The sequence below is a fragment of the Carlito syrichta genome, unplaced genomic scaffold, assembly GCF_000164805.1.
Source record: "Carlito syrichta isolate Samal-C Ts95f unplaced genomic scaffold, Tarsius_syrichta-2.0.1 Scaffold315497, whole genome shotgun sequence".
Classification (NCBI taxonomy): Eukaryota; Metazoa; Chordata; class Mammalia; order Primates; family Tarsiidae; genus Carlito; species Carlito syrichta.
This window is the reverse complement of record NW_007259593.1, coordinates 1000697-1013884: the sequence shown is the minus strand read 5'-3', so window position 1 is coordinate 1013884 and position 13188 is coordinate 1000697. Positions and strand designations below refer to the sequence as shown.

Genomic DNA, 13188 nt, shown 5'->3' with positions numbered 1-13188 from the left:
TATGCTCCATAAAATCCTGAATGAGGAAGGCATCACAAGAGTCCTCCAGGGTTCCCTCCAGAGAGCCTGGTTCAGGGGCAGCGCCCACAGGTAGGAGGGCCACAGGTCTGTGCAGAAACTTGAGGTAGCTGAGAGTTGGAGGATCAGAGCCTGAGCACCACAAGGAACGACCACAAGGAACGTCCACAGACGAGCTGGGGACTTGGAACTCAAAACATGAGCTGCCACTAAGAGGATTGGGAGGTAGGGTGCTCACCAGACCCCGCCATGGGAATTGTGTGGCTAGCATGACACAGACACAGTTCGCTGGCACTACCTTGGACCATGGCGGGGTGCCCATGCCTGACTGCTAGAGCCCCAGAGGATTGCCTGGCCTTTATTAAGTCTTTGTAGTGGGAGGAGACCTTTCTATTACCAAGATTATATCAAGGCGCTTTCTCAGTATGAGGAAGGATTTAGCTGCCGGGCAGGCCAAAGAAATTTAAAATCCAGGTGTTCATCCTAAGGGAAGATTCTATCTTTCTCAATAAACAAAGGTTTATTGAGCAATTACTACTACCTTTAGGGTAGTAGTATTTGTTTTCCGACCCCCATTCTTCTCCCTATTCCCCACTTCTGGCCCCACTGGAAGGCAACCTCTAATAGGGACTCTCACCTGAAGGGTACCCATGAAGCAATTTTGCCTACACCTCATATCCACAAATGGCTTTCAAGGAACACTTTCGACATTATTCAATTTTGATTCTGAGATTTAGCAAGGACCCTGGAGCCAGGCTGCTTGAGTCTGGGTCCCACTTTTACCACCTACTAGCTATGTGACCTTGACCAAGACCCCTAACATCTGTGTTTCTGTTTCCTCATCTGTAAAATGGCAATAGCAGTAGATTAAACCAGTCACTAAAAGCCATATATGGTATGATTTCATTTATATAAAATGGCTAGAAGAGGTAAATCCACAGAAGCATTAGGTAGATTTGCAGTTGCCAGAGGCTAGTGGGAATGGGGAATGACTGTTAACGGGTACAGAGATTCTTTTATGGGTGATAAAAATATTCTAAAATTAGATAAAGCTTAAAGCATTATTACTTATAAAGTGCTTAGAGCAGTGTCTGACACATCAAAAGTGATCTGTAAGTCATTGTTAAATAAAACTTACCTCGAAATGAAGACATACATACTAATGAGCTTAGAAAAAATATTCATAATACAGTTTTAAAGTGGTATTCCATTCCTGAATCTCACTGCCAGTTGTGTATTTTTTATAAATCCTGCTGTATCTATCTTGTGAATAGTATTATTATATTGCTGTATAAGTTATGTATATTAAAAGTGTCAATTTGTTAGACTTAAAACTTTAGCACATATTTTTTTTACCATCTAGGGTGTCCTTCCTCTCCAAAGATGGGAGGTGGCTTGGGGCTCTGATAAATACCTGGTGAGCTGTCCCAGAGTCAGACAGCTTTCAACAAAGGATCTGAAAGTGAGGACTTCAAACAAAGGCTTTTAGAAAGAGAGCCAACAAATCAGTATGCAAATAAAGTTAGCTATCATCTAGGATAAGGTATGTGGCCTCTGACTGGCAGAAAACTAGCAAGAGTCAAATGACTTTTAACCTACTTGGTCTCCTTATTTGCCTAATACCGGATTAAAGTAATGCAACCACATGAAGGATTTGACTCAAGCTGGGGCATAAATACCTTGAGGAAGGTATCCTATGGCAAGACCACTGATGTACTGCCAAGGCTGAACAAGAGGCTCTCTGAGGAAGAGACCTGATTAGCAGTGTTTGCCAATTTCTATGGTGTAAATACTCACACTATGGCTTATTTAAGCTATAGACATGATGTCACTGAACTTGGAATTGGGAAGAGGTACAGTATTATAATTTCCACCATACAGAAACAATAGATGTAAGTGATCTCAGGAGCATACAGTAAAATAATTAGAAATAAATGCTTTTTTGTGTTTATTATCTTTGCTTTTAAAATAATACTTTAATGATATAATTCACAGACTGTAAAATTCACCCCTTTAAAGAGGGTTTTAGTACAGACACAGAGTTGTGCAACCATTACTGTTACTTAATTTTAAAATGCTTCTATTACTCCAAAAAAATATCTGTTAGAAGTTGCTTCCCATTCCTTTTCCCACTCAGCCTCTGGCCATCACTAATCTATTTTCTGTCTCTATAGATCTGCATATTTAAACAATTCATTAAAATGAAATCATATAATATGTGGCTTTCTGTGACTGGTTTCTTTCACTTAGCCCAGTGTTTTCAAGGGTAAGTCATGTTATAACATGTGTCAGCACTTCATTTCTTTTTATGGCAAATAATATTTCATTGTATGGTTATATCACATTGTATTAATCCATTCATCAGTTGATGGACATTTGGGTTGTACTGCTTTTGGGCTATTATGAATACTGTTACCATGAACATTTGTGTACAAGTATTTGTCTAGATGTCTCTTTTCATTTCTCTTGGGTATAAACCTAAGAAAGGAATTGCTAGACCATATGGTGACTCTGAGCAACTTCTTCCTAATACTTGCTACGGTCTTTTCTAAATTATGTCCATTCTATTGGGTGCAAAGTGGGTGTGATTTTGTGTGTGTGTGTGTGTGTGTGTGTGTGTGTGTGTGTGTGTGTGTGTGTTGGAGTCTTACTCTGTTACCCAGGCTGGAGTGCAGTGGCATGGTCGTGGTTCACTGTAACCTCAACCTTCTCGTCTCAGGTAATACCTTCATCTCAGCCTCCTGAGTAACTAGGACTATAGACATGCACCACCATCGCCAGCAAAGTTTTTGATTTTTTTTGTGTGCAGAGAGGAGGTCTCCCCATGTTGTCCAGGCTCTTCTCGAACTCCTGGGCCCAAGCCTCAGCCTCCCAAAGTGCTGGGATTACAAGCATGAGTCACCATACCCGACCCTCACTGTGATTTTGACTTGTGTTTCCCTAATGACTAAAGATGTTGAACATCTTTTCATATACTTCTTGCCATTTATATATCTTCTTTGGAGAAATGTCTATTAATATCCTTTACCCATTTAAAAATTACACTATTTATCTTATTATTGAGTTAAAAGAGTTATTTATATATCTGAACACAAGTCCCTAATCAGATATGTGACTTGAAAATACTTTCTCCCATTTCGTGGGTTGTCTATTCATGTGTGTTCCTTGACACACAAAAGCCTTTAATTTTGATGAAGCTGAATTTTTTTTTTGCGTTGGAGTCTCACTCTGTCACCCAGACTGGAGTGCAGTGGCCGCTCCCGGCCACCGCAGCCTTGACCTGCTGGGCTCCGGCGATCCTTCCACCTCAGCCTTCCAAGTAGCTGGAACTACAGGCGCACGCTACGCCCGGCTCATTTTGATTTATTGTAGAGATGAGGTCTCGCCAAGTTGCCCAGGCGGGTGTCGAACCCGCGGGCTCAGGCAATCCACTCACCTCAACCTCCCAAAGGCATGGGATTACAGGCTGAGCCACCGAGCCCAGCTTGAAGCTGAATTTTGATAAAGCCCAATCTTTTAAAAATTTTTTGCTTCTGATTTTGATGTGTATCCTTGAAAACATTGCCCATTCCAAGGTTATAAAGATTTATGTCTATGTTTTCTCCTAGGAGTTTTATTGTTTTAGTTCTTACGTTTAGGACACTTTGAGTTAATTTTTTAATATGATCTGAAATAGGAGTCCACCTTATTCTTTCTATGTGAATTATCCCAACACCATTTGTTGAAAAACTATTATTTTCATTGAATTGTCTTGTCACCCTTGTTGAAAATGAATTGACAGTAAATGTGAGGGTTTATTTATGAACTCTCAATTATATTCCATTAACATATTTGTCTGTCATGACTATCTTTATGCCTGTACCAAACTGTCTTCTTTACTGCAGTTTTGTAGTAAATTTTGAAATCCACAGTGTGAGTCCTTCAACTTGGTTCTTTTTCAAATTGTTTTTGTCTACTGTGGATCTTTTGAAATTCCGTATGCATTTTAGGATCAAGTACTCAATTTCTGACAAAAAGGCAGCTGGAATTTTAATAGGGACTGCATTCAATGTATATATCAACTTTTAAAATTAATTTGGGTAGTATCATTGTCTTATCAATATTAAGTCTGATAATCTGCAAACAGGTGATGTCTTTCCATCTATTTAGATCTTTAATTTTGTCCAATAATGTCTTCTGTTCCAGAGATTGTTCCATATGCATTTGAGAAGAATATATAGTCTACTGTTCTTGTCTGTTAGGTCTAGCTGGTTTACTGTGTTGTTCAAGGCTGCTATACCTTTGTTGATTTTCTTCCTAGTTGTTCTATTACTAAAAGTGGGGTATTGAGGTCTAAACGATTATTTTGAACTGTTTATTTCTTCCTTCAGTTCTGTCAATTTTTGCTTCATGTACTTTGGGGCTGTGTGATTACATGCATATTTATTTATAACTGCTGTATCTTCCTAATGAAGTGATACTTTTATCATTCTAAAATGTTCTTCTTTACCTCTGTTAACATTTTTTTCTTTCAAATTCTGTTGTCTTATACTGGTATAGCCACTCCATTTCTCTTTTGGATGCTTTTTGCATGATATGCATTTTCTCTAATTTTACTTTAAACCTATTTATGCCTTTGAATCCAAAGTGTGTCTCTAGTAGACAGCATATAGTTGGTGATGCTTTCCTATGCTTTCTGTTAATCTTTGCCTTTTGATTGGAGCAATGAGTCCATTTACATTTAATGTAACTATCAATAACATAGAATTATGTCTGTCATTTGGTTATGTATTTTCTATATGTCTTATGTGCTTTTATTCCCCTATTCTGCCATTATTGCCTCCTTTTGTGTAGATATTTTCTAGTGTACAATTTTAATGTTAATTATTGTTTTCAAATATATTTTTTGAAGCCAGGCACAGTGATTCACACCTGTAATCCCACCACCTTGGGAGGCTGAGACAGGAGGATTGCTTGAGTCCAGAGTTCAAGACCAGCCTAGGCAACATAGTGAAACCCAGACTCTACAAAACAATTAAAAAATTAGCCCAGCATGATGGTGTATGCCTGTATTCCCAGCTACTCAGGAGGCAGAGGTGGAAGGATAGCCTATGCCCAGAAATTTGCTGTAAGCTGTGATCATGCTACTGCACTCCAGCATAGGCAAAAGAGTAAGACCCTGACAAATAAATGAATAATTTTTTTTGAGTTTTTTTAGTGGTTTCCCTCAAGATTACAATGAACATAAAACCTAAGATAGTCTAGAGAAGATTAATATCTATGTAATTTCAATATTACACAAAAACTTTGCCATAATATGGCTCTCTTCCCACTTCCATCTTTTGTGCTGTTATTATTTTTTTTTGACTTGGAGTCTCACTCTGTTGCCCAGACTGGAGTGCAGTGGCTGCTCCTGGCCACCGCAGCCTCGACTGTTGGGCTCCGGCGATCCTTCCCCTCAGTCTTCCAAGTAGCCGGAATTACAGGCACACGCTACCATGCCTGGCTGATTTTTTTTTAATTTATTGTAGAGATGAGGTCTCACCAAGTTGCCCAGGTGGGTCTCGAACCTGTGGGCTCAGGCAATCCACTCACCTCAGCCTCCCAAAGCACTGGGATTATAGGCTGAGCCACCGAGCCCGGCTTGTGCTGTTATTGTCATATAAATTACATCTTTATGCGTTATAAGCCCATATACACAGTTTTATAACTACTGACTTATATAGTTCTTTAAAATCAGATAGGAGAAAAAAAGTTACAAGCAAAAATACAACTATATATTATATTCTTATATTTACCTATATAGTTTTCTTTCCTTGGTGCTTTTTGTTTTGTTATGTGAATTTAAGTGACTTTTTATTTCTGTCTAAAGGACTTTCTTTAGAATCTCTTGTAGGGAAGATCTGCTAGCAACAAATTCATTCCGTTTTTGTTTATCTGGAATGTCTTAATTTCTTCTTTATTTTTGAAGCTTTGCTAGACATAAAGTTCTTCAACGGTCTTTGTCTTTCTGCTCTTTGACATTATCACTTTGAATTTGTTATTCCACTACCTTCTAATTCCCATGATTTCTGATGAAAAGTCAGCTGCTTATCTTATTGTGGCTTTCTATACATGACAAGTTTCTTTTTATTTTCTTTTTCTTTTTTTTTAATGTGAGAAAGTAGGATTTATTGAGAGGACAGAAAAGCTCCCACAGTGGGAGGGGACCCAAAGGGGTTGCCCCAGTTTATTTTTCATGCTGCTTTCTAGATTCTTTCTTTGTTTTTTGACAGTTTGACTATAATGTGCCCAGGTGTAGATATCTTTGAGTTTATTCTACCTGAAGTTATTTGACCTTCTTCAATATGTAGCCTAATGTTTAGAATTCTATTTGGGACATTTTCTTTCTTTCTTTCTTTCTTTCTTTCTTTCTTTCTTTCTTTCTTTCTTCCTTCCTTCCTTTCCTCTTCTTTTCTTTTTAGAGACCTGTTGCTCAGGTGACAGTGTACTGGCACAATCATAGCTACTGCAGCCTTGGACTTCTGGGCTCAAGTGATTCTCCCATCTCAGCCTCTTAAGTAGTAGCTAGGGCTACAGGCACATGTCATGAAACATACTTTTGTAGAGATGAGGGTCTCAATATGTTGCCCAAACTAGTCTCAAACTCCTAGGTTCAAGCAAGTCTTTTGCCTCAGCCTCCCTAAGTTCTGAGATTATAGGTATGAACCAATGCACTGGGCTTATTTTTACTTTTAAAATAAACATTTTATTTTAGAATCATATTTGGTTACAAAAAAGTAATGACGATAGTACAGAGAATTCTCATATACCTCACACTCAATTTTTTCCATTACTAATATCTTACATACTATGATATATTTGTTACAACTAATGAATCACTATTGGTATATTATTATAACTAAAGTCCACATCTTATCCATATTTTCTTAGTTTGCACCTAATGTCCTTTATCTGTTCCAGGATTCTATCCATGACTACATTATATTTAGTTCATCATTGCTTTCTTCTGTCATCTCAAATCTGTGGTTTCAAGTCCCTTAGATTTCTCTTGGTCAAAACAAATTCCTCAACATTTTTTTGTTTTTCGTGACTTTGACACTTTTGAAGACTAGTGGTCATGTATTTTGTAGAATGTTCCTCAATAGGGATGTGTCTGATTAGACTAATGTTTTATGTTTTGGGGATGAAGATCATAGCTCATCACAACATAATAATAGTACATGGTATCAACATGACTTAACTAAATGTTGATGTAGATCTTGATAACATGGCTGAGATAGTGTTTATCAGGTTTCCTTATGCTTTGATAAAGTTATTCCTCCCCCTCTCACCCATACACTGTTCATTTTTATTCATTCTGTTTTTTTTCTGCTCCTCAGATTGGATGATCTTGACTTACTTTCAAGTTCATCGATGTCATCTTCTGTCATCTCAAATCTGTGGTTTCAAGTCCCTGTAGTAAGTTTTTCATTTCGGTGACTGTACTTTTTAACTCCAGAATTTCTGTTTGGTTCTTTTAAAAACAATTGCTATTTGGTCAGGAGTAGTGGCTAACATCTATAACCCTAGCACTTTGGGAGGCTGAGGAGGGAGGATCACTTGAGACCACTTGAGCTGGAGTTTGAGACCAGTCTAAGTAACATAGTGAGAACTCGTCTCTACAAAAAAATAAAAATAAAAGATTATCTGGGCATGGTGGTACATGCCTGTAGTCCCAGATCCTTGGGAGGCTGAGGTAGAAATATCTCCCAAGCCTAGGAGGTTGAGGCTGTGGTAAGCCACGATCATGCCACTGCATTCCAACCTGAGCAACAGAGTGAGACCTCAACTTAAAAAAGAAGGTTATCTCTTTCTCAATACTCTCTATTTTTTAGTAGTTTGTCTGCAGAGTAATTAACTCATTTTTTTTTTAGTTGGAATCTTAATCTGTGACCCAATCTGGAGTGCAGTGGCACGTGCAAGGTCACCACAGACTTAGCCTGCTGGTCTTAAGTAATACTTTCGCTTCAGCCATCCACATAGCTGGAAATAGTCATGTGCCACCACTCTTGGCTAATCTTTTTTATTATAGAGACAAGGTCTCGCCACATTGCCCAAGCTGGTCTTGAACCCAGGCATTCCTCTTGCCTCCAACTCCCAAAGTGCTTGGATTTCAGGCATGAGCCACCAAGCCCAGCCTGAACACATTTTTTACATGTACAATTCAATAGTTTATAGTATATTCACAGATATATGTTACTATTGCTGCTATATCAATTTTACAACATTTTCATCAACCCAAAAGAAATCCTGCACCTATCAGCAGTTACTTTTCATTTCTTTCTACAATTCCTTCAGCTCTAGACAACTAACCCATTCTCTTCTGCTTCAGCATCTGGCAAACACTAACCTACTTTCTGTCTATGGATTGCCTATTCTAGACATTTTGTAAAAAAGGAATCATACAATATATGGCCTTTTGTGACTGGCTTCTTTCACTTAGCATTATGTTTTCAGGGTTCATTCATGTTGTAGCATGCATTAATACTTCATTACTTTTTATTGCTGAATAATATTTCATTTTAAAGAAATACCATATTTTGCTCATCCATTCATCAGTTGATGGACATTTGGGTTATTTCTACCTTGGCTATTATGAATAATTCTGCTATGAACATTAGTGGACAAGGTTTTGGATGGACATATGTCTTAAATACTACTAGGTATACACTTAGAAGTGGAACTGCTGGGTAATACAGTAATGATTAGAGTTTTAAAGAGTCTGGAGCTGCTAGACTGTTTTCCAAAGCAGCTGTACCATTTTATATTCTCATTAGCAATGCATGAGAGTTTCAATTTCTCCACATTCCCACTAACACTTGTGTCTTATCTTTTTTATTATTTATTGGATCTGTCTTTTTAATCACAGTCATTCTATTGGATATGAAGTGGAATTGATTTGTATTTCCCTCCTGCCTGATGATATTGAACATCTTTTCATTTGTTTAATGTCCATTTGTATACCTTTGTTGAAGAAATATGTATGATGCCATTTTGCCTAGGTTTTTTTTTTTTGAGTCGGAGTCTCACTCTGTCGCCCAGACTGGAGTGCAGTGGCCACTCCCGGCCACCGCAGCCTCGACCTGCTGGGCTCCGGCAATCCTTCTGCCTTGCCTTCCAAGTAGCTGAAACCACAGGTGCGTGCTAACACACCCGGCCAATTTTTTGATTTATTGTAGAGATGAGGTCTCACCAAGTTGCCCAGGCGGGTCTCGAACTCGCGGGTTCAGGCAATTCACTCACCTCAGCCTCCCAAAGTGCTGGGATTACAGGCTGAGCCACCGAGCCCGGCTTGCCCAGTTTTTAATTGGGTTATTTGTTTTCTCGTCACTGGGTTGTAAGAGCTCTTTATATATTCTGGACACAAGTATCTTATCAGATATATAATTTGCAAATATTTTCTTCCATTTGGTGGGTTATCTTTTACTTTCTTTCTTGTGGTGCTCTTTGAAGAAAAAAACATTTTTAATTTGGATGAAGTCAAATTTATTGATTTTTCTTTGGTCACTATGTTTATAGTGTCTTATCTGTGAAACCATTATCTTATACAAGGTGATGAAGATTCATGCCTATATTTTCTTTTCTTTTCTTTTTTTTTGAATTGGAGTCTCACTCTGTTGCCCAGACTGGAGTGCAGTGGCTGCTCCTGGCCACCGCAGCCTCGACCTGCTGGGCTCCAGTGATCCTTCCGCCTCAGCCTTCCGAGTAGCTGGAATTACAGGCGCGCGCTACCGCCCAGCTAATTTTATTTTATTTTATTTTATTGTAGAGATGAGGTCTCGCTGCCCAGGCGGGTCTCGAACCCACAGGCTCAGGCAATCCACTCACCTCAGCCTCCCAAAGGCGCGGGATTGCAGGCTGAGCCTCCGAGCCCAGCTATGCCTATATTTTCGTGTGAGCATTTCATAGTTTTAGCTTTTATATTAGGTTCTTGATTCAGTAAGGTTCTGAGCTTACTTTTATACATGGCATTAATAGAGGTCCACCATCATTCTTTTGCATGTGGATATCCACAGTCCCCACACCATTTGTTGAAAAGCGACACTACTCTTTTCCTTTGAATTGTGTTCTTCTCTTGTTGAAAATCAATTGATTGTAGATATTAAGGCTTATTTCTAGACTTCCAATTCTACTGCTTGATCTATAAATGCCAGTGCCACACTGTTTTGATTACTACAGTTTGATAGCAAATTTTGAAATCAGAAAGTGTGAGTCCTCCCACTAACCCCCATTCCCCAACGCAGATTATGTTGACTATTCTGGATCCCTTGAATTTCCATGTAAATCTTTCCACGTAGGATCAACTTCTCAACTTCTGAAAATAATACGGATGGAATTTTGATGAGGATTGCATATTGTCTTCTGGTCCAGGAATGTGGGATCTCTTTCCATTAATTAAGGTATTCTTTATTGTCTTTCAATCAACCTTTAATTCTTTAAACGTATTTGTAATAATGATTTAAATTATTTATTAAGTTCAACTTCTTAGCCTCCTCAGGGAAGGCATTTATTGACTGCTTTTTCATCCTGTGTATGAAGCATATTTTCTTGGGTCTTTGTATTTTTGTAACTTTTTTGAGAACTGGACATTTAAAAATCATATAATGTGGTGATTCTAGAAATCAGTTTTCCCTGATATCCCCCTTCCCCCAGGTTTGTATTTTTGTGGCTGTTTGTTGGTGCTGCTGCCACCATCCATTTTTTAGTGACTTTCCTGGACTAATTCTGTAAAGTCTGTATTTTTAAAAAATGGTACCGGTTACCCAGGATTAAACTAATTCCATATCCTTCAGCATCCAGCCCTCAGCCAGAGCTTGCTAGTGGACTCTCACTGCCAGGAGAGTCTTCAAAGTGATGGCTTTGCATGGAAAAAAACTTGGAAAAGGCTGAGCATATGCAAGAATGACTGTAAAAACACTGAAAGGTATTGCTTCTAATCTTAGGCCTCTAATCCCAAGTTTGTGGTAAAGGCTGTTTTCTAGCTTCTAGGTGAAACTAAATGAAGCCAACAGGTTTTTGTTTAATAAAATCTCTAACTGAAAGTCTTCAAAAGAAGTATTGGGCAAAGGCATAAAGATGAGGTGAGTGGTAGGATAACAGTTTCCTTTAGACATCTTCTGAGGAATGTATACCTTAACCCCTGTTCTGTGAAAGGGAAAAACACTTTTTAAATTTTTATTTTTTAACTTTTGGGGTGTTCAGATAAGACCTGCTTTGGGATTGTGGTCTGATGTATTGCTAGGGTGCACCTTAATTATTATTAACTACCATGAGAGTTATAAGGCAAGGCCTTCATTGGATTAGTGTTGTTGCACAGAGTCACGAGTCTCCTCCAGTACACAGCGTGTCCCTGGTTTCCTTGAACTCAAAGTCCGAAGCGTCTTAATAGAAGCATAACAGGGTGATTGTGGTTTTTTCCTAGACCTTTGCCTTCCTTCCCTATTCCACGTAGAGATCAGCAGACAGTCATGGACGTTTTAACTCAGCGTTTCACATTCCAGCTGTTTGATTCCTTAGATGTTTACTGGCTTACCTCAATTATTCAACAGATGTTCCCTGGGCATTGTCTGTGCGTCCAATACTAAGTTAGCATTACAGGAGACTGGCATTTAGGATGGACATTTGTGGAATTCGGAAAACCAGGGAGGCTCCTCTGTTGCCAGGTGGTAAAGTCCCATCTGATAAGATTCAAATCAGCCCCTCTCATGCACAAATTGGACCACAAGAACTTCTCCAGAAAAGCCTCGTTTTCCCAACCCTCGGGACTCTGAACCTGTAGGATACTTGTGCCTAGAAAGTGTTTTTTCTGTCCTCTCTGCAGAACCTACCTCTTGGTGGGGAGAAGCCCACCCCTGGGAACTGCTCCTTCTTGATACACAGGACCAAGGCCAGGCACCATTCCTTTAGAGAACAACTACTTCCACCCAGGTCCTACTCCATGCCCTGGGGGGAGGAGGTCCCCCCACTGAATCAGACACGGTTGCTGTCCTCAGGGAGCTTACAGTCACGGGGACCACAGAACACGGCTAGGACAGCAGTCCGTACAGGGCCAGGGCGGGTCACTAGGAGGTGCTAGTCATTTCTCCCGGGAGTTCGTGGATGAGGTCATACTTCAGGTGAGTCTTGACAGACGAAAGGAAGCGTGTCTGCCAGATCGACAAGTGGGGACAACAGTTGAGCTCAGGAGCTGAGTCAGTGGATGACGCGAGGAGGAGCATTCTTTTTGTTGAATTGAAATGAAGAACCCAAAGCTCCCTGATGGCCGATAGGATGTGTAGGTCAACATAAGGAGAAGAGCCTAAAACAGCTCTGACAAATAAAAAAAAAAAAAAAAAAAAGGGCAGAAGGCAAAACAGACCTCTTTTTGCAGGTTTTAAAACACTGAGGAAAAAATCGGGATGATTTTTACGGTCTTCCTTATGATTTATTCTTAAATTTAAAATAATTGTCAGTATTACCTGCTGCCCACGCACTTCTGCGTCTGCAGGGGGCGCACCGGCGGCTACCGCTCCCTCCTTCAAATGAGGGGCGGGGCCTCCCGGGCCGGTGTAGACCGACGAGTGGCTGGTCGGGCTGTCTATCTCGGTGTCCCGCCCCGTTCTACGTCACATGACGCAGCCCATCATGGCGGCGAGAGCGCGGCTGCCCGGGCCCGCGGCTCCGCAGGGCTGCTGCTGTCGCTGCTGTTGAGAGGCGGCGGCGGCGGCGGCGGTACAGGCGGGCGGGAAGGATGGTGTTTCTGCGGCTGGAGCGGCAGGTGCGGACCAGGAGCCGGACTAAAATTTGGTCGAAGCTACGTGTGCTCCGGAGCAGCCTGCGCGGGTGCCGCTGAGGCAGCGGAAGGAGGCAGGACCGACTGACGGACGAACGGTAGGACAGAAGCAAGGCTACCGGAGAGCCGGCCCCGGAGCCACGCCGTGGGCGAGATGCCGGGACCGCCGGGGCTGCGGCTGCTGCTTGTGTTGCTGCTGCTGCTGGCCGCCGGCCGTGCCGGGGCCGCGCCACTTCCGCAAACAGGTGCAGGTGAGCTGGCCAGCGGCTGGAATGGGGCTGCGGGTTCTCTGCGGCGGGGGAGGAGGGGGTGGCGGGGGAGGGGGTGGCAGGGCCAGTCTGGCCTCGGCGCTAAGGGATCCGAGGGCCTGCCGGGGG

At 41.0% G+C, this 13188-nt stretch overlaps 1 protein-coding gene across 3 annotated transcripts in view; it reads left to right on the top strand.

Moving 5' to 3' along the window:
* The first annotated feature begins 12639 nt into the window (after window positions 1-12639).
* The window catches only part of LMTK2 (lemur tyrosine kinase 2), a 119366-nt gene continuing 118817 nt past the window's right edge, over window positions 12640-13188 (top strand). The window contains exons 1-2 of one of the 3 annotated variants that reach the window (XM_021706381.1): window positions 12640-13062; window positions 13118-13120. In XM_021706381.1, the coding sequence (XP_021562056.1) occupies window positions 12966-13062; window positions 13118-13120 (100 nt within the window). In that variant the 5' untranslated portion in view covers window positions 12640-12965. Of the gene's footprint in view, window positions 13071-13117; window positions 13121-13188 lie in introns of all 3 variants that reach the window. The other 2 variants (XM_008072902.1, XM_021706382.1) reach the window with 2 other exon arrangements.